The sequence below is a fragment of the Oncorhynchus mykiss genome, chromosome 17, assembly GCF_013265735.2.
Source record: "Oncorhynchus mykiss isolate Arlee chromosome 17, USDA_OmykA_1.1, whole genome shotgun sequence".
NCBI lineage: Eukaryota > Metazoa > Chordata > Actinopteri > Salmoniformes > Salmonidae > Oncorhynchus > Oncorhynchus mykiss.
Genome location: NC_048581.1, coordinates 16,467,302 through 16,489,194, shown reverse-complemented (window position 1 = coordinate 16,489,194; position 21,893 = coordinate 16,467,302). Strand labels below are relative to the sequence as shown.

General features: G+C 42.9%; 1 protein-coding gene across 1 annotated transcript; it reads left to right on the top strand.

Annotated features, from left to right (window-relative positions):
* Window positions 1-9,026: 9,026 nt before the first annotated feature.
* On the top strand, window positions 9,027-17,278 carry LOC110512923 (zinc finger protein 883). The gene is made up of 4 exons (XM_036949133.1): window positions 9,027-9,472; window positions 9,950-10,126; window positions 12,277-12,448; window positions 14,748-17,278. The coding sequence occupies exons 2-4, from the start codon at window positions 10,118-10,120 to the stop codon at window positions 16,610-16,612; spliced, it is 2,046 nt and encodes a 681-aa protein (XP_036805028.1). The 5' UTR covers window positions 9,027-9,472; window positions 9,950-10,117; the 3' UTR covers window positions 16,613-17,278.
* The last annotated feature ends 4,615 nt before the right edge of the window (window positions 17,279-21,893 follow it).

The following is a 21,893-nucleotide window of genomic DNA, read 5'->3' as shown; positions in this document are numbered from 1 at the left end:
TATGGTTAAAAGATTCAGCAATGGTCTACAACCTTTGTCCTCCTAATGGAGAAAAACATGGTCTGCAACCTTTAGCCATCTAGTAATTGGGGGAAGCTTGGTCTGCTGATCGAAACCCCGAGTGGGGATTTTATTTTATTCCACTCGTCTCCCTCCCGGATACGCACCAGGTTGTAAGCGCTCCTGAGATCGAGTTTGGTGAAGAAGCGCACCCTGTGCATTGCCTTAATCGCTGTGGCTATGAGCGGTAGCAGGTAACTATACCTCACAGTGATCTGGTTCAGGACCGAATGTACCCTTGATGCAGGGATTCGGAGACATATGTTTCCATAGCCTAAACACCTCCCCGAGCACTCTCACGACCACCCCGTGAGAGCCCTCTGTGGCCAAGAAACAGTGGGGTTATGACAAGCTAACCAGGGTAGGCCTAGCACCACGGAAAACGCAGGAGAGTCAATAAGGAAGAGACTAATTCTCTTCTTGTGAACTCCCTTTGTCACCAAGCCCAGAGGAGCGGTGACCTCCCTAATCAACCCTGACCCTAACGGTCGACTATCTAATGCGTGAATGGGGAAGGGCACAGCCACAGGAACAATGGGGATCCCTAAACTATGGGCGAAAGCTAAATCAATTAAATTGTCATCACAAAACTTTCAGTCAGAACACTTGAAAAAAGCGGTGTGAGAGTCATCATAGCTTTAACCTTACACACACAGTTTGCTCAAACACAAACATACATGTGCTTGCACACATGACTCACACTGGGTCACTCATCTGGTTGGTTTGCTTTCATCCTGCAGTTCTTCTTTTAATCCACTAGTGTTGTCCCTATACCTGACTCAAAACACCACAACTACAGTCTATTAATCCAATAGTGGTCTCCCTACACCTGACTCAAAACACCACAACTACAATCTATTAATCCACTGGTGGTCTCCCTACACCTGACTCAAAACACCACAACTACAGTCTATTAATCCACTAGTGTTGTCCCTACACCTGACTCAAAACACCACAACTACAGTCTATTAATCCACTAGTGTTGTCCCTACACCTGACTCAAAACACCACAACTACAGTCCACTGGTGGTCTCCCTACACCTGACTCAAAACACCACAACTACAATCTATTAATCCACTAGTGTTGTCCTTACACCTGACTCAAAACACCACAACTACACTCTATTAATCCACTAGTGTTGTCCTTACACCTGACTCAAAACACCACAACTACAGTCCACTAGTGGTCTCCCTACACCTGACTCAAAACACCACAACTACAATCTATTAATCCACTGGTGGTCTCCTACACCTGACTCAAAACACCACAACTACAGTCCACTAGTGGTCTCCCTACACCTGACTCAAAACACCACAACTACAATCTATTAATCCACTGGTGGTCTCCCTACACCTGACTCAAAACACCACAACTACAGTCTATTAATCCGCTAGTGGTCTCCCTACACCTGACTCAAAACACCACAACTACAGTCTATTAATCCACTAGTGGTCTCTCTACACCTGACTCAAAACACCACAACTACAATCTATTAATCCACTAGTGGTCTCTCTACACCTGACTCAAAACACCACAACTACAGTCTATTAATCCAGTAGTGGTCTCTCTACACCTGACTCAAAACACCACAACTACAGTCTATTAATCCAGTAGTGGTCTCTCTACACCTGACTCAAAACACCACAACTACAGTCTATTAATCCACTAGTGGTCTCTCTACACCTGACTCAAAACACCACAACTACAGTCTGTCCCAATTATCTCTCCTTCCTCCAAAAGTGTACACTTGTTCACTTCCCTTCAATGATTACAAATGAAATTACAGTTATAAGAAATATGGTGGAAACTCCCACTAATCCATGCCTCCACCAATCCAATGCTTTTAGATTTGTGGGAAGTAGTGAAGGAGTGTACACTACAGGTGAAAATATTGGAACTCAAGCGGTGACTGTAACAGTAGAACAAGCATTGGCTCAGTGAACCACATGAAGTTCCAGGGTGCTACCCACCACATCTGACACTTCAGTCCTTCATCAATCAGGAGCCAGAGCCCCCTCCAGAACACACACACACATCGCCAGACCTGCGCTGAAGATACAGTGAGTGCTAAGCTGCTGGGCAAGAGGTACCATGTTGGGTTCTCGGTGGGGGTAGAGCTGCCAACGGAAGATGCCAATATGGAACCTCAGCCAGGGGGGGTGGCTCTCACTGCTGCTGTTCCAATAGGCTGGGTCAAAGTCGATGCCAGAGTATGCAGGTTGTGCTGAGTTCGGTGGGAAAAAAAGAGAATGTCTGCACCCTTAAAATCACAGACCTGAGAGAGATCGACTCAGCTAAGTACAAGTTTTGCCGATGACACTAGCTAGCCAAGTTAGCTAGCTAACCAACCCATGATGATGGTTTGCTAGAATGCTAGCCATGACCCTCACGGAGACGTCCTTGCAAGACTGACAGCATAGCGCCCCTGGATGGCCCAGCCAGGGGGAGCCCTTGAGTGTATGTTGAACTAGATGCGGAAGTTAAACGAGCGAGACGTTCCCCTAGATGCGGATCGGCACTTGGCAGTTGCAGGAATAATCTTTGATGCCCACGTCCTCCTCTTCCTCTGCCAAAGGAGGTGAATCTAAAAAGTCCTGCATCGCAACCTTCACAATATCCAAATGGGTCGCCAGTAGGATGACAGGGATCAAAGCCCTCAACGTCACCAACCGCTCCATCGTCAGCCGTCTCCTAACGGCATCTAAAGCCTGTCTCCTCTATGCTCTGTTGAGCTCTGTGTGTGAGTCCATGTGCCGGTCCAGCCTGCTAAAACTGGGGGAGCATCCCGTCACTGGACACAGCTCCTGCCTGATATTGACATGCCCTGACTGCCAATGACAAAGGAGCACCCTCTCCTCCGTGTTCCTCACATTGTGTGCCAGCAATGTTTCCATTGTGGTTGGAGTCCTGGATCTCTTCTAGTGTGGCCCGGGTCCTCTGTGGGTTGGCCCCATGTGGGCAAAATGAACCATACGCTATAGGTTAGTTATACTCATTCCACTCTCTTTCTCACGAGCTGTGGTCCTGGCAGAATTGTGTGATGCCATCAGGGCTGGATTAATGCAGGGGCCAGTCAATAGTTTGGACACACCGACTCATTCAACGGTTTTTCTTTAATTGTACTATTTTCTACATGGTATAATAACAGTGAAGACATCAGAACTATCAAATAACACATTTGGAATCATGTAGTAACCAAAAAAGTGTTCAACAAATCAAAATATATTTTATATTTTTGATTCTTCGAAGTAGCCACCCTTTCCCTTGATGACACCTGAGCACATTCTTGGCCTTCTCTCAACCAGCTTCATGAGGAATGCTTTTCCAACAGTCTTGAAGGAGTTCCCACATATATACTGAGCACTCTTTGGCTGCTTTTCCTTCACTCTGCAGTCCAACTCATCCCAAACCATCTCAATTGGGTTGAGGTTGGGTGATTGTGGAGGCCAGATCACCTGATGCAGCCCTCCATCACTCTCCTTCTTGGTCAAAATAGCCCTTACACATTCTGGAGGCATGTTTTGGGTCATTGTTGAAAAACAAATGATAGTTCCACAAACAAGATGGGATGCACAAACAAGATGGGATGGAGTATCACTGCAGAATACTGTGGTAGCCATGCTGGTTAAGTGTGCCTTGAATTCTGAATAAATCACTGACAGTGTCACCAGCAAAGCACACCCACACCATTACACCTCCTTCTCCATTCTTCACGGTGGGAACCACACATGCAGAGATCATCTGTTCACCTAGTCTGCGTCTCACAAAGACACGTCAGTTGGAACAAAGAATCTCAAATTTGGACTCATCAGACAAAAGGACAGATTTCCACCAGTCTAATGTCCATTGCTCATCTTTCTTGGCCCAAGCAACTCTCTTCTTATTATTGATGTATTTTAGTAGTGGTTTCTTTGCAGCAATTTGACCAAGAATTCCTGATTCACGCAATCTCCCCTGAACAGGTATGTTGAGATGTGTCTGTTGCTTGAACTCTGTGAAGCATTAAGAACAAGGAACCGAAACAGGCTGCGCCTGTGCACCATCGTGCATACATGCATTTTGTCCCCCCAAACCAACGGCGATAATGATACGCAGGTAAAAATATCAAAACAAACTCTGATTCAATTATATTAATTTGGGGACAGGTCGAAAGGCATTAAACATTTATAGCAATTTAGCTAGCTAGTTTGCACTTGCTAGCTAATTTGTCCTATTTAACTAGCTTGCTGTTGCTAGCTAATCTGTCCTGGGATATAAACATTGAGTTGTTATTTTACCTGAAATGCACAAGGTCCTCTACTCCGCCAATTAATCCACACAAAATGGTCAACCGAATCGTTTCTAGTCATCTCTCCTCCTTCCAGGCTTTTTGTCCTCCTTCCAGGCTTTTTGTCCTCTTGACTTTATATTGCGATTGGCAACTTTTATAAATTAGGTGCATTACCGCCACTGACCTCATTCTTCTTTCAGTCACCCACGTGGGTATAAGCAATGAGGAAATGGCACATGAGTACCTGCCTCACAAATAGAACTGACTTCTATTGTAGCCCTTGGCATCACAGACGCTCGTTGGCACGAGCGAGCAGTGGGGATGCAATAATTAAATGATATATATTTCTAAATGTATTTTGCAACGCTCACGCACGCAATGCGAACGGTGTGTTCAGCCTTCCTTCACAGCGCTTGACGGTTTTTGCGACTGCACTTGAAGAAACGTTCAAAGTTCTTGACATTTTCCGTACTGACATGTCTTAAAGTAATGATGGACTGTCATTTTCTTTTGCTTATTTGAGCTGTTCTTTCCAAAATATGGACTTGGTCTTTTACCAAATAGGGCTATCTTCTGTATACCACACCTACCTTGTCACAACACAACTGATTGGCTCAAACGCATTAAGAAGGAATTAAATTACACAAATAACATTTTAGGAAAGCACACATGTTAATTGAAATGCATTACAGGTGACTAAAGCTGGTTGAGAGAATGCCAAGAGTGTGAAAAGCAGTCATCAAGGCAAAGGGTGGAACAATCTCAAATGTAAAATTTGTTTTGATTTGTTTAAAACTTTGTTGGTTACTATATGATTCCATGTGTTGTTTCATAGTTTTGATGTCTTCACTATTATTCTACAATGTAGAAAATAGTAAAAACAAAGAAAAACCCTTGAATGAGTAGGTATGTAAACTTTTGACTGGTACTGTATATATATATATATATATATATATATATATATATATATATATGAATATATGTATTTTTTTTACTGCAACCGCCAATGACAGGAGCACGAAGGAACCCGCTCTCAGTGTAGACAGTCTGCTGCTGCTGCTTGCTGCCACTCTGCTAATCATTATAACATATACGGCAGGAGTCAGAAAGCAGGTGCAGAAGGTGAGTTTTAATACTGAACAAATACAAAAGCACAAACACAGGGAGCGTACTGAACGTGAGAAAAAACAATAACACCTAAGGACTGATGATAACAGAGGGCTAAATAAGGGAGAAGTAATCAGGGATGTGATTAAGTCCAGGTGTACCTAATGATGAGGCGGAGGTGTGTGTAATGAAGGTTGCCTGGTGTGCGTAATGAAAGTTGCCTGGTGTGCGTAATGATTGGTTGCCAGGACCGGTGGTTAGTAGACCGGAGACGTCAAGCATCAGAGAGGGGGAGTGGGAGTAGACATGACAATCGTAAGATTGGGGGAGGAGAAGAGGTCGGGTAACCACGTGGGTAACTGGGGGACAATGCCTTGATGGATAACTGATTAAGAAAAAATAAACAAATCAACTGCATAATAAATAACTGTTACTGGGCAATTGTGTGAGTCAGGTGCTGACTAAGCCCAAGAGGCAAAAAAATATAATACAAATTATTTTTTTTTATCCAACCACAGGAGCTCACTCTAAATTTTCAAAATACACCAGACAGCATCATTTATCCACAGAGGATCAATAGTTTCAAAAAAAGAACTGTGGAAGTTGACATTTTATCACAAGCACATACAGGTAACTGCATAATGTTGAGATGGGATTGTCAATCCGTAAAGCAGAAGCCAAGGGGTTAATAAAACAAATGGCAAGAGTTGTGGAACAAGGAGAGAAAGGGAAGACACCTGTATGAGATCCAGGAACAAGGAGAGAAAGGGAAGACACTTGTATGAGATACAGGAACAAGGAGAGAAAGGGAAGACACTTGTATGAGATCCAGGAAAAAGTGGGGGCAGGGAGGTCCTCAGGCCGAGAGAGAAGGGAGGAAAGTGTTGTCACAAGGCTGAGAAACACAAGGCTCAATATTACATTGAAATTGGTGGGGAGACATCTGACTGGGAGGTGTGATCATTGCCAGAAATATGTGAGGGAAAGGGAGCGATTGTTATTAGTTTTGAGGAGTAATGGGGTTGATGAGCCAGGATTAAGTGAACTGCTGGAGAAATCTTCAGGGGATGAAGAAGGAAAAAGAGAGCAAACTAGAAGCTATTAGGCCCTAAACAGAGAGGACACGGTGGCAGAATACCTGACCTCTGTGACTGACCCAGAATGAAGGAAATCTTTGACTATGTACAGACTCAGTGAGCATAGCTTTGCTGTTGAGAAAGTCCGCCGTAGACAGACATGGCTCTCAAGAGAAGACAGGCTATGTGCACACTGCCCACAAAATAAGGTGGAAACTGAGCTGCACTTGCTAACTTCCTGCCAAATGTATGACCATATTAGAGACACATATTTCCCTCAGATTAAACAGACCCGCAAAGAATTAGAAAACAAATACGATTTTGATAAACTCACATATCTATTAGGTGAAATACCACAGTGTGCAATCGCAGCAGCAATGAAGAACAAACACCATTGTAAATACAACCTATATTTATGTTTATTTTAATTTTATTTTGTACATTAACTATTTGCACATCATAACAACACTGTATATAGACATAATATGACTTTTGAAATGTCTTCATTCAATTTGACCTTTTGTGAGTGTAATGTTTACTGTTAATTTTTTTATTGTTCATTTTCCTTTAGTTTATTATCTATTTTACTTACTTTGGCAATGAAAACATATGTTTCCCATGCCAATAAAGCACCTTAAATTGAAATTGAGGGAGCGAGAGAGATAAAGAAGAGAGAGAGAGAGAGAGAGAGATAAAGAAAAGAGAGAGAGAGAGAGGGAGAGAGAGAGAGAGAGAGAGAGAGAGAGAGAGGGAGAGGGAAAGAAAAGAGAGAGAGAGAGAGAGAGAGGAGGGTTGTGCACAGAAGTTAGATGGGAATTCAATACGTACATTCCAAAATGGTGACAAATACTGACATTTAATCCATTACAAATGATATGACCTTCCCCTGGACTGACTATAAAAACACTAAACCCTCTCACTGACTGAAATGGAAAAATAATGACCCTCCCCTGGACTGAATATAAAAACACTAAACCCTCTCCCTGACTGAAATGGAAAAAGCATGACCCTCCCACATTTCTTAAAGGAAATAGAGTAAGTGCATACATTTCTGCCTGTTCCTAAAGCAGGGGTTCTTAAACATTTTCAGCCTGGGACCCGAATTAGATATTCTGTGTTTTCCTGGGACCCAAGCTATTCATAAATATAAATAAATATTGTACATTTTATTGCTCTTATGCCTAAAACAAATGCAATATAGACAAAAACAAATAATAATGAAATATCCATATAAATATGCATTAGTTTATTTTCCTCCATTAAAAACACATATCTGTCTAGGTTGGAACTGTTGCTGTTAAAATACAATCAGTCATTTTCATTCTTAACTGGAATAAACGGATTGATCACATCACACAGATGAATAACAGAACACACACACACTGTACATATTACTGTAGAAATTAAAATGATCAGGCCTACTGTGCATCTTATTGTATAAATTATTGTTGAAAGAAAGTCTAGGTTGGAACTGTTGCTGTCAAAATACAATACATATGTTTTTATTCTGTCCTGGAATAAAGTGATTGATCACATCTGTAGACCAGAAAACCCCCACACAGTCCTAATGAGAGCAGGTCTATTCTGGGCTCTGTTTTTGACAGTGTAACACTGAGGTCAAGCTCAGCCTTGAGACTGTTTCTGTACATGTTGTTAAGTGTCAGAGTTGAGAACCCTGACTCACATAGGGATGTGGTGCCAAACTGGACCAGAACATCTACTGCTTTCTCAGTCAGGCAGGAGATCGCTTCCTACTGTACATGAACAACCCAGAACTGAGTGTTTGCCTCAAAAAGTATCTTGCTTCAATCAGTTAATTCCAGAATAACAATTATTATTGTATTTTAACAGCAACAGTTCCAACCTAGACTAGTTAACAACAATAATGTATACGGTAAGATGTAAAGTAGGCCTGATCATTTTTCATCTTCGTCTGTACTGTTACTTATGGTTGCAGTATCAGTAGCTATCTTGTTTTGGCGAATGTTAGCTATTAGCTGTGTACAAGGCCAGGGGATTGTTTGAAAGAGAAACTCACATCTACTACTATGAGAGTTCCTGAAGCATTCTACCCTGTTCTGAAATAACTCTCTGGGTTTACCATCATGCTGTGGATGTTTGGTCAGGACGTGTCGTTTTAATAATTTGTTCGTTATGCAAGTATCATTGCTAAGCACTTCCACACACAAAACATATTGTGGGCGCTCCTCGTTATACATTTGTATGAAAGAGAGAGAACCTCATCGCTGTATATGCGTTTCATGACAATTGAGCTCAGTCAGAACCTATGGCTAGCATGATTCCATTTGATGACGACAGCGAGTGGGAATGACAAGTCAGTGGCTGACAGCGCTTCATCTACTGCCTGAACGACTGCGCTGCGTCGTGTGTGTCGCGGAGTGATCTTCAAGAGAACTGCAGAAAAAGAGATCCGGTAAACCCGGAAGCACATAGGCATCTCTCACTCGCGCAGCTGCCAAACTGAGCAGAGACCGCTGCTTAATTAAGCAGAAAGCACAGATGCACTTGGCCAAATCAATAACAGTAGTTAATGAAACAATTATAAATGTACACTGACACGCCGCGACCCACCATTAACAGGTCCGGGTCGCGACCCATACTGTAAACAAGGCGGCCCTAAAGTGTAATGGCTTTATTCAATAGTCCAGTTGGGGGCGATAATGAAAAATATTGGTTGACACACCAATAAAGTCAACTGAAGAAGAAAAAGCAGAACAATTTCGTCTTTACAAATATTTTCCTGTATGTGAGATAATTTACTTGTTCTCTGTAATATCGTATAGATTTGGAATCGTGACATTATCTACGGTGGAGGAAAATATGCAGGTTTCTCGACTCATACCCTGACTATGAGAAGGGATTGTGAGTGACGATTCGTTTGGGAACCTTGTGACCCAGCATGACACCGTGAACAAGATTGGTCGACCGTCTTGCTGGGTGAGGCGATATACGTTCCTCCATTCATTAACGAATGGGGTTCCTATATTCTAATTTCTTTAAATATCTCTACTAGGAACTCTTAAATCGAGATAGCTGTGTATTTTGCTACTGCATGGCCAGTGTGAGTCAGAATACTAACTAGCCAGCCTGTTGTTCTTTCAAATGCGATGGTCAGTGGATAAACTAGCTGAGTTGAACATTTGTCAGAAAACCAACTAGTAGCCAGTTGTTGTTGTTGTCCATGGTGGAATAATATCAAACCCACAGTCTCCTGAAGCACATGTCCCACACGAACTCCCGAGTCTAGTTAGCATTTCGCTACCTAGCTAGGCTGTTTTATGACAAAACGGATGATCTGAATCAAACACTAACGTTAGTTAGCCATCCTCGGCGACAATGTTATTGTGGCGCAGGAATGTCATATGTGTTTTAAGTTGAACTGGCATTGATGTTTTTGTTTACTACTGGTTTCAGATCCGAAGCAAGAGACATTGTCGCCATGTTTTGTGTTTCGTTAAGGACTGAGTGCCCTTCCTGCGGAAGGAAATGTCGACTCCCGGAACACTTAAAACAAAGTAACTGTACTACTGTAGCCAACACACTTATAAAATTAGACAAGCGAAGAAATGCATAGTTTCAACTATGGATCCGGTAAGTCTGATTTCCTTTTAACAGTATAGGCCAGATGTGCTATATAAAATGTCTAGGCCTAGTATTCATAATCTGTGATCCACCACATCCCTGTGGACTGTGTTAATGGATGGACAAAAACGACGGTAAAACTTGTTGGAATTTGTTTTCCTTCGGCAAAGTAACCTACAACTTTATCATGTTTAGGAATCTGTGTCTATTACTTAATTATCTCTCCTTCCTCCTGTTCACCTCCACTGTTCACCTTCTTCTGTGGGGTTTATCGGCTGTTGGCATACAACGTTATGGTGCATTAGGCCACCTACTGTACTGTATTCACATCTTCCTGTTGAATGATTTCCCATCACATGTAATCACTTATTCAGCTGGCTGTGTCCTACTCTTACCCTTGTAAGGAAAGCCTCCTCTCTTCTGTCCATTCCTACCATCCTCCCCTACTTTACTCTGTACCTGGAATAGGGGTGGCAGGTCGCCTAGTGGTTTAGAGCATTGGGCCAGTAACCTGAGCCGACTAGGTGAAAAATCTGTCAATGTACCTTTGAGCAACTTAACCCTAATTGCTCCTGTAAGTCGCTCTAGATAAGAGTTTCTGCTAAATGACTCAAATATAAACAATGAATGCCTGCCCTTATGCCTGCCCTTATTGTCACTGTTCCACTGCTCCTGCCATCTCTGCACCACCACTGCCCATATCATTCCCTCAGCCTCTGCCTTGCTCATTGGCTCCTCCACCTCCTGTCTCCTAAGGACGTGTTTAACTAGCACATCTACTTCCTCATTCCCTTCCACCCCCACATGGGCTGGGACCCGAGCAAAGCTTATGTGGACACCCATCTGTCTCACCCGGGCAGGAATTTGAATTCCCTCATGTAGTGCTCCTTGTCTGCTATTTTTTTATATTTCAAAATAATAATTTTACCTTTATTTAACTAGGCAAGTCAGTTAAGAACAAATTCTTACTTTCAATGACGGCCTAGGAAAAGGCCTGTTCAGGGGCAGAACGACAGATTTGTACCTTGTCAGCTCTGGGATTTGAACTTGCAACCTTCCGGTTACTAGTCCAACGCTCTAAGCACTAGGCTACCCTGCCGCCCCCCCCCATGTGAGCTAAATGATTGTAGACTCATAAACACAGCACATGAGTCAGAACATATAACTACACTGTCTGGTTTGACTTCTTCTGCCCACTGCAGTACGGCCATCAGCTCTGCCATGTACACAGCCAGGTGGTCTGTAATACGTCTCCTGACAGCCACCTCACTTTCCTGTTCAACAAAGGCTGGTCCAGTCTGACCTGTCCTTGGGTCTTTTGATCCATCTGTATATATGGGCAAAAAAATACTGATTTACAGTCACCTTTTAAAGAACTGTCATGGATCAACCCCCTCCCTGTCTTTCTATACTCTCTCCAACACGTGTAAATCAACTACTGGAGGTGGGAGGAGCCATTGTGGACTCCCCACGATACCGTGGGGCTAAAGTTCCTGCAATACAATCCCATCTGCCTCTTCTGGTTATCACCCACCCATCCAAAGCTTTTATTCTGTCCACATTCATTCTCCTAACTTTTCTGTAGCTCCCCTTTTGTGGGGTGAGACACCACATTCCTGTAACTAAACCCAATTAATTCCCAGCGATTGCCTTCTAATATGTAATGGCAATGACAAATACTTTCTTTTTTTTAAAATGGAAGGCAGTTGTTAACAGTCAAAGTCAAAAATGTATATCGTAGATATTGTTCTTTTTGTAGAAAATGTTATTTTTTGATTTTAAGTTGCATAAGGTTAGCAGTGTGGTTAAGATCAGGTTTAAGATGACATTTTAGGAAGATACATTTTTGAGAAGGCCTGTGGTAGCTGGTGTCAACCTGGCCATTCAGTGTTTTTTCTCAAAGTTGCCGGCATGTCACGTGTCCTTCTTTTTATCAGTACACTCGTAACAACCTAATCAATAAATATGGTGGAAACTGACTAGCCCATGCCTCCACCAACCCAATACTATTAGATTAGTGGGAAGTAGTGAACGATTGAACATTTGAAGAAAATGAGTTATTCTAGGGATACACCCAAATCAATCAGAGTTGTAGACTAAATTAATCAAATATTTAGTTTAATAATTAACTATGATTTAATATTTCTTGTGTCCAACAGGACAAAGCTATTCCGTTCCATTCTACACTCCTGGAGTCCCCAGGTCAAACGTCTCCCGGGACTGCTTTACTGCTGGGTCTGGTTGACTGCAGGAAAACACCGGGGCAGAATGGAACTGAGAGAGGAGAAGAGAAGGAAGATGGAGATTTGATTTCATTAAGTAAGAACCATGGTGTGTAGATTAGACTACAGTCTGCTTCTGAAACAATAGCGGAGGTGCATAAAGATGGCGGCCTGCATTACTTACCACAAATTACTCATTTTGCTGAGTTTACTGTATTCTACTTTGCTGTCCTTTACTGTTGGTATGGTCATTAGCACAGTAAACATGATCCTAATTTTAGCTTCAAGATGTCGGCAATTTGAAAAACCAAAAAAGTAAATTGTTCAATGTTCCAATCAATCAACACAATGTTGCGCACCATTGTTTCAGAACTCAGTGTATAGTGCTAAAACAATGACGTCATATCAGAATTCTGCCATCTCTATGAACTTTAGTCATTAATTTAATAATTATATATTGATGAAAATATCGGTCATTCCACCGATTTTTAAGTGTACCTTGGTCCAAAAATATTTTTCACCTAATTTTAACATTCTGTCATGTACATCTTAATACATGTATTTTTTTCCCCATTTCAAAACATTGAATTAAAATATTACTATACCAAGTGCCTATGTGCCAAATAAAGTAACATGCTGACCACACTGCTCCCGTCACATGCACATAAATGTGGTTCAATCATTGCACCACCGCGAGCAGCGATCGTCAAATAAAAATTGGTTCAATTGGTGACACTCAACTGCCTGCAAGTTCGGCATTTCCCATCTCCTTGTTGGTTTTTAGGAGCATATCCCACGTGGGTGATTGAAAGATGAATTTAGGTCCACACTCCGGTAGGTTGTAGTAATGCTGTAAACTTGGTTGCCAACCGCCATATAAAGTTTAAAGAAGAAAAAGAAGCCTCAAGGAAGGATGAGAGATGACGAGAAACGAATTCGGTTTACCATTTTATCTGTGGATTAATTGTCAGTTGCATTTCAGGTAAATAACCCAATGTTTATATACCAGGACACGTTAGCTAGCAGCAGCAGGCTAGCTAGCTAAATTGCCAAACATGTTTAATGCTTTATGACCTGTCCCCAAATTAATATAATTGGTTAATTTTGTTTTCATATTTCAACCTGCATGTCCTGATCACTTCTGGTGTGGGTGAACAAAATCAACATGCACGTGATGGCGCGCGCAGATACACGCGTGTCTGGTTTGCTTTGGTCAGCATGTAACAGGGGACTACTGAAAACAACAAAACAAGCCGATTACATGGGTAAAATAGTGCTTTAAAGGATCCAGAATAATGCATGTGACATGGGGAATGGAAGGTTGTTTTGTGCAACAGGGAGTGGCAATTGAATGCAATCTTCACAAAAAAAAATGAATGTTAAAACATTGGTAGCATGTCTGTCTGGATAGAGGAGTTGACTTCCCCAGTTCTCCACCACAAAACAGCAGTAAATTGATAGACAGTAGAACCAGCTCACCTGCTTTTACTCTGTGATTTTACTATTAGATGTTCAATGTTTCTTTTTTTTCTTTATTCTTTTTTAAAGGAATAGTTAAACCATATTAAAACTAGAGTTCAGTTCATGTAACAGGTTTGACCTTAAAATGAGGGTCACTAATCACATTGATAATAGTCTTCAAAAGGACTTTGTCAAAGCAACAAAATAACTAGTGCATGTGTTTACATGCACACATCATTTGACATTAAACTAGTTCTGGCAGTTGGCCCGAGTATGGCAATAGTCGTGTAAATATCTTAATTGGCTTAAGGTCATAATCGAGGTAAGCATACGCCTTTAAAAACACCTGGTTTTCTGAGCAATCTTGAGAATTCATTAGGACATGTAAAGGCCTTCATCAGATTCATAGAGGAATATTTAATTTGTGCATGTGCTAGCACGAGCAGCGCACGTGTCATTATTTTGCACGAATTCACTGTCGTGACATGACTATTAATGTGTTGACTGCTATTTTATAAAAACAATTAACTGTTTAATCATTATGTGATTAAATTAATAATGTAACAATTAACTCAGTAGTAACTTGGGGCACCACGGGAGAAGTTATTTAATGAGTTACTATCTCCCGACTAAACTCTATAGATATAGATATCTCTTACCTCAATCAGTCAATTATTAAGTCTTACCTCATCAGTTTCATTCTGAATTCAGTGATACACAAATTGGCTAATTTATTTACTAACTACCACACAGAAATACATACTCACACAGTATAGGTTGAATTGATTACTAACATCATGCAAGGAAAAGTCCCTAGTTGACTAACCCGATATGACGGCTTGTCACACAATGAAAGGAAGGGGCAAGATAAAGAGATAAGGCTGCAATTTTCTGTATTTATCAAAGTCCCATTAGTTAACCTGCTATTCAATATCTTTGTTTCACAGCAGACAGCCCTAACCGTTGCTCTCTCAATGGGAGGGGCTTATCATCTGGGGAGCCTCAACAACAACATGATGCTGACAAGAAAGAGAAGAGTCTCTCCAGATCAGAACATCTCAGTAAACACCAGCAGAGACGTATAGGGAAGAAACCTCACCACTGCTGTTCTGACTGTGGGAAGAGTTTTGCCAAACAGACAGAATTGATAATTCACCAGCGGATTCACACTGGGGAGAGACCTTATAGCTGTGATCAGTGTGGGAAGAGATTCAATCAATCAGGACACCTGACTACACACCAACGCATACACACAGGAGAGAAGCCTTATAGCTGTGATTGGTGTGGGAAGGGCTTCAATCAATCAGGAGCACTGACTACACACCAACGCATACACACAGGAGAGAAGCCTTATAGCTGTTATCATTGTGGGAAGAGCTTCAGGATGTCAGGAGATCTGACTGCACACCAGCACATACACACAGTACAGAAGCCTTATAGCTGTGATCAGTGTGGGAAGAACTTCAATCGTTCAGGACAACTGACTACACACCAGCGCATACACACAGGAGAGAGGCCTTATGGCTGTGTTCAGTGTGGGAAGAGCTTCAATCGTTCAGGACACCTGACTACACACCAGCGTATACACACAGGAGAGAAGCCTTATAGCTGTGATCAGTGTGGGAAGAGCTTCAATCATTCAGGATCCCTAGTTACACACCAGCGCATACACACAGGAGAGAAGCCTTATAGCTGCGATCAGTGTGGGAAGAGCTTCATTCTTTCAGGATCCCTAATTACACACCAGCGTATACACACAGGAGAGAGGCCTTATGGCTGTGATCAGTGTGGGAAAAGCTTCAATCATTCAGGACACCTGACTACACACCAACGCATACACACAGGAGAGAAGCCTTATAGCTGTGATCAGTGTGGGAAGAGCTTTAATCATTCAGGAACCCTGAGCGAACACCAACGCACACACACAGGAGAAAAGCCTTATAGCTGTGATCAGTGTGGGAAGAGCTTCAATCAATCAGGACACCTGACTATACACCAACGCTTACACACAGGAGAGAAGCCTTACAGCTGTGATCAGTGTGGGAAGAGCTTCAATCAATCAGGAGACCTAACTGCACACCAGCGCATACACACAGGCGAGAAGCCTTACAGCTGTGATCAGTGTGGGAAGAGCTTCAATCGTTCAGGAAACCTGACTGCACACCAGCGCATACACACAGGAGAGAAGCCTTATAGCTGTGATCAGTGTGGGAAGAGTTTCAATCATTCAGGAGCCCTGATTACACACCAGCGCATACACACAGGAGAGAAGCCATATAGCTGTGATCAGTGTGGGAAGAGCTTCAATCGTTCAGGATACCTGACTATACACCAGCGCATACACACGGGCGAGAAGCCTTATAACTGTGATCAGTGTGGGAAGAGCTTCAGGAATTTAGGACACCTGACTATACACCAGCGCATACACACAGGAGAGAAGCCTTATAGCTGTGATCAATGTGGAAAGAGTTTTGCTCGAGATTTCACCCTGACCAAACACCATCTCACACACACTGGAGAGAAACCTTATAGCTGTGATCAGTGTGGGAAGAGTTTCAGGACGTCAGAACACCTGACTAAACACCAACGCATACACACAGGAGAGAAACCTTATAGCTGTGATCAGTGTGAGAAGAGTTTTTCTCAAGATTCCAGCCTGACTACACACCAGCTCACACACACTGGAGAGAAACCTTACTCCTGTCTATGTGGAAAGAGCTTTGCTTATTCAGGGTCATTGAAAAAACACCAGAAAGCTCAAACATGTTTTCTTTCATCTCCCTCCTCTCTGGCACCGATTCCAGATCCCTAAAAGTTGAATAGAAAACATCTTGTGAAGAGTCATCCAACTCCCATTCTCTAACTGTTTAAGTCAGTTATGGTAACGTGTAGATAATGTGGATAATATGCAGCTCTGGATCCATATGTGTCAAGCGTCTCGGAGTAGGAGTGCCGTGTGTGTCTGGTGGGGTGGGGTTGTTCAGAGCTGTATCTTATTTAATTAATTCCTATTATCCATTAAATAACTTTTATGTAGAATAATATTTCAACAATACCAGGTGTGTATTCATGTATTCAAAAGATTAATAATTAAATCCATTATCTGATCTATCTGGGGGAAATGTTGTCTGAAGAGAAATTGTTCATCTTGTCTTATACAATCATTGGTTCCTGTAGATGCTGGGTAGATATGTGAGGGGGGAGATGGTCAAGGACCCTCAGACCTTTTGGCAGAATGACCAGAAGAGGTTGTATAAGTTAAGATAGATGACGCCAGTCACATGCAGGAACCAAATGTTAATGATGAATTCATGATGAATAATGTAAATCATGTAAATATAACTTGTCTGTGTAAGCAGTATATAAGAGAACTAACGGGACTGCCCCGAAAGAGCTCCTGACCGATGTGTACTCTGGTGCATTATGTTTGTTGCAATCTCTCCAGCTTGCTGATAAAAAATAATTATTCATTAAAGTTTGACTGAGTTCCTGGTAGTAATTTCCACGATACATGTATTCAATACAAAACACATTAAATCCTTTATCTTATGGGAAGGAGATGTCGCACTGCATGAGGACAATGGTCACACCATTCATGTGTGGGGTTGCTTCTCAGCCAAGGGAGTGGACTCACTCATAATTTTGCCTAAGAACACAGCCATGAGTAAAGAATGGTACCAACACATCCTCCGAGAGCAACTTCTCCCAACCATCCAGGGAACAGTTTGGTGACGAACAATGCCTTTTCCAGCATGATCCTGGAGTACCTTGCCTTAAGGCAAAGTGGCTCGGGGAACAAAACATCGATATTTTGGGTCCATGGCCAGGAAACTCCTCAGACCTTAATCCCATTGAGAACTTGTGGTCAATCCTCAAGAGGCAGGTGGACAAACAAAACCCCACAAATTCTGACAAACTCCAAGCATTGATTATGCAAGAATGGGCAGTCATCAGTCAGGATGTGGCCCAGAAGTTAATTGACAGCATGCCAGGGCGGATTGCAGAGGTCCTGAAAAAGAAGGGCAAACACTGCAAATATTGACTCTTTGCATCAACTTCATGTAACTGTCAATAAAAGCCTTTGACACTTATGAATTGCTTGTAATTATACTTCAGTATTCCATAGTAACATCTGACAAAAATATCTAAAGACACTGAAGCAGCAAACTTTGTGGAAATTAATATTTGTGTCATTCTCAAAACTTTTGGCCACAACTCTATGTAAAAACTGCATCCAGAAGCCATGGATTACAGGCAACATCTGCACTGAACAAAAGGGTGGAGCTGCCGCTTTCAAGGAGCGAGACTCTAACCCTGAAGCTTTTAGAAATCCCCCTCTGCCCTCTGATGAACCATCAAACAGGCAAAGCATCAATACAGGACTAAGATCGAATCGTACTACTATGATGCTCATCGGATGTGGCAGGGCTTGAAAACTATTACGGACTACAAAGGGAAACCCAGCCGCGAACTGCCCTGTGACGCGAGCGTACCAGACGAGCTAAATGCCTTTTATGCTCGCTTTGAGGCAAGCAACACTGAAGCATGCATGAGAGCACATGTTGTTCCGGATGACCGTGTGATCACGCTCTCCGTAGCCGATTTGAGCAAGACCTTTAAACAGGTCAACATTCACAAAGCTGCTGGGCCAGACGGATTAGCAAGATGTGTACTCAAAGCGTGTGCGGACAAACTGGCAAGTGACTTCAGTGACATTTTCAATCTCTCCCTGACCGAGTCTGTAAAACCTACATGTCTCAAACAGACAAGCATAGTCCCTGTGCCCAAGAAAGGTAACCTGCCTAAATGATTACCGCCCCGTAGTACTCACGCCGGTAGCCATGAAGTGCTTTGAAAGGCTAGTCATGGCTCACATCAACACCATCATGCCAGAAATCCTAGACACACTCCAATTCGCATACCGCCCCAACAGATCCCCAAATGATGCAATCTCAATCGCATTCCACACTGCCCTTTTCCACCTGGACAAAATGAACACCTATGTGAGAATGCCGTTCATTGACTATAGCTCAGCGTTCATCATCATAGTGCCCACAAAGCTCATCACTAAGCTAATCACCCTGGGACTGGGCACCTCTCTCAGCAACTGGATCCTGGACATCCTGACGGGCCGCCCCCATGTGGTAATGGTAGGCAACAACACATCTGCCATGCTGATCCTCAACACTGGGGCCCCTCAGGGGTGCGTGCTTAGTCCCCTCCTGTACTCTGTTCACCCACGACTGTGTGGCCAAGCACGACTCCAACATCATCATTAAGTTTTCTGACGATACAACAGTGGTAGGCCTGATCACCGACAATGAAGAGACAGCCTATATGGAGGTCAGAGACCTGGCAGTGTGGTGCCAGGACAACAACCTCTCCCTCAATGTGAGAAAGACGAAGGAGCTGATCGGGGACTATAGGAAAAGAAGGGCTGAACAGGCCCCCATTAACATCGACAGTGCTGAAGTGGAGCGGGCCGAGAATTTCAAGTTCCTTGGTGTCCACATCACCAACAAACTATCATGGTCCAAACACACCAAGACAGTTGTGAAGAGGGCACAACAAAACCTTTTCCCCCTCACGACACTGAAAAGATTTGGCATGGGTCCCCAGATCCTCAAAAAGTTTTACAGCAATTAATCAAATGGCCACCCAGACTATTTACATTGACCCCCCCCCCCCCCCCCCCCCTCCTGTTTTTACACTGCTGCTACTCGCTGTTTATTATCTATGCATAGTCACTTTACAAATTACCTCAACTAACCTGTACCCCCGCATATTGACTCAGTATCGGTGTCCCTTGTTATATAGCCTCGTTATTATTATTTAATTTTCTTGTTACTCTTTTTTTTACATTAGTTTATTTAGTAAATCTTTTCTTAACTCTTTCTTGAATTGCATTGTTGGTAAGCATTTTACTGTAAGGTGTTGTATTCTGCGGATGTGACAAATACCATTTGATTTGAGTTAGGCAGGTTAGGATAATTAACGTGTCAGATTAGGATAACTAACCTAGCAGGTTAGGAAAAGGGTTAGGCTTAGTTAAAATGCTACAAGGAAGCAGCAAGCAATTACTTTAAACAGTCTTTGGTTGCAACCAATCTGCCAAATTAGCGGTTAGGATTCAATACACCCACTGATGTTGAGCCTCCCACTTGTTTCAGAACGCCCACTTCCAGACACAGTCCACGTATGCAGTTACCCATGACTCTGTGTGTCTCTCTCTCCAACAGAGTCCGCCTGATCCTAACAGTGACACATACACCGCTCTGAGCATGAGAACCAGGTCACCAGAGTACGACCCCACAGCAAGTCCCTTGTGATGTAGGGAGTGAGTGACAAAGGGGCAGAGGAATCTGACACTGACCTGTAGCACATCTGGTTCACCAACTCAAAGTGACCTGTAGCACCACCTGTACTCTGACAACTCCACCTACATCTGGTACACCAACTCAAAGTGACCTGTAGCACCACCTGTACTCTGACAACTCCACCTACATCTGGTACACCAACTCAAAGACCCAGTCAGCAGTGAGGATGCAGGCAGATACTCCTAAACAGTAGAAGGACCTGAATGTCTCCAGTCTCCTGGACAGGTGAGTCTGTTGGAGTCAGTTGACTGAGAGCTACAGTGGTCTGTGTGGAGATGGACTCAATGACTGTGGAATGACAACATCAGTGTAGCCTGGCGAAAGTAAACCCAGCACAGGACACAAAACTCATTTGGGTTTGTTCATTTTGTCAAAGCTTACATTTAAAATAGGATAATGTAAGGTGAAGTCACCATAAAGTAAAGTTCAGTCTAAATCACCATCAAGTGAAAAAAAGCTGTTAGTAAAGTGCATTAAAACAATATGTACAATAAGTACAAAATGAACTGCAGAAAGAGGAGTGGCTCTGCTTTCAACAACAAAAATACAATCAAATACAAAGACCACAATGTTCACAGTTAGAATGGACTTTCTAGCGTTTCAAATGTCTTGAGTACAAGATGTCCATCAACAAAAAAACTCAAATCCATTCTGTCATCAATTACAATATGAATACTTACACGCTGGCCACGTGCTACCCTAACCCCATATGGAACAGTAGATCCTCATCTCTCCACAACGTGGTTCTGAGAGCCCTGGTATTCAGCTAGCAAGAAGCTAACATCCTCATGTCAATCTGAAAGTATCAACAGGATAACATGACCATCTGGCATTTTAAATATTACAAAACAAACTCTTAAACATTGCAGATGTAAAATATGAGATACCCATCCAGATTATAAATATTAGGACGAGCAATGTCGTAGTGGCACTGACTAAAATACAGTGGAATAGAATACAGTATATACTGCAATCTCAACCACACTGCACACTGCCCTAACCCATCTGGACAAGAGGAATACCTATGTGAGAATGCTGTTCATCGACTACAGCTCGGCATTCAACACCATAGTACCCTCCAAGCTCGTCATCAAGCTCGAGACCCTGGGTCTCGACCCCGCCCTGTGCAACTGGGTACTGGACTTCCTGATGGGCCGCCCCCAGGTGGTGAGGGTAGGCAACAACATCTCCTCCCCGCTGATCCTCAACACTGGGGCCCCACAAGGGTGCGTTCTGAGCCCTCTCCTGTACTCCCTGTTCACCCACGACTGCGTGGCCACGCACGCCTCCAACTCAATCATCAAGTTTGCGGACGACACAACAGTGGTAGGCTTGATTACCAACAACGACGAGACGGCCTACAGGGAGGAGGTGAGGGCCCTCGGAGTGTGGTGTCAGGAAAATAACCTCACACTCAACGTCAACAAAACTAAGGAGATGATTGTGGACTTCAGGAAACAGCAGAGGGAACACCCCCCTATCCACATCGATGGAACAGTAGTGGAGAGGGTAGCAAGTTTTAAGTTCCTCGGCATACACATCACAGACAAACTGAATTGGTCCACTCACACAGACAGCATCGTGAAGAAGGCGCAGCAGCGCCTCTTCAACCTCAGGAGGCTGAAGAAATTCGGCTTGTCACCAAAAGCACTCACAAACTTCTACAGATGCACAATCGAGAGCATCCTGGCGGGCTGTATCACCGCCTGGTACGGC

Coding starts and splice junctions, on each gene's coding strand:
- LOC110512923 (XM_036949133.1), top strand. Junction 12,449..14,747: donor TTCATTAAGTAAGAACCATG/GTGTGTAGATTA, acceptor TTTGTTTCACAG/CAGACAGCCCTAACCGTTGC.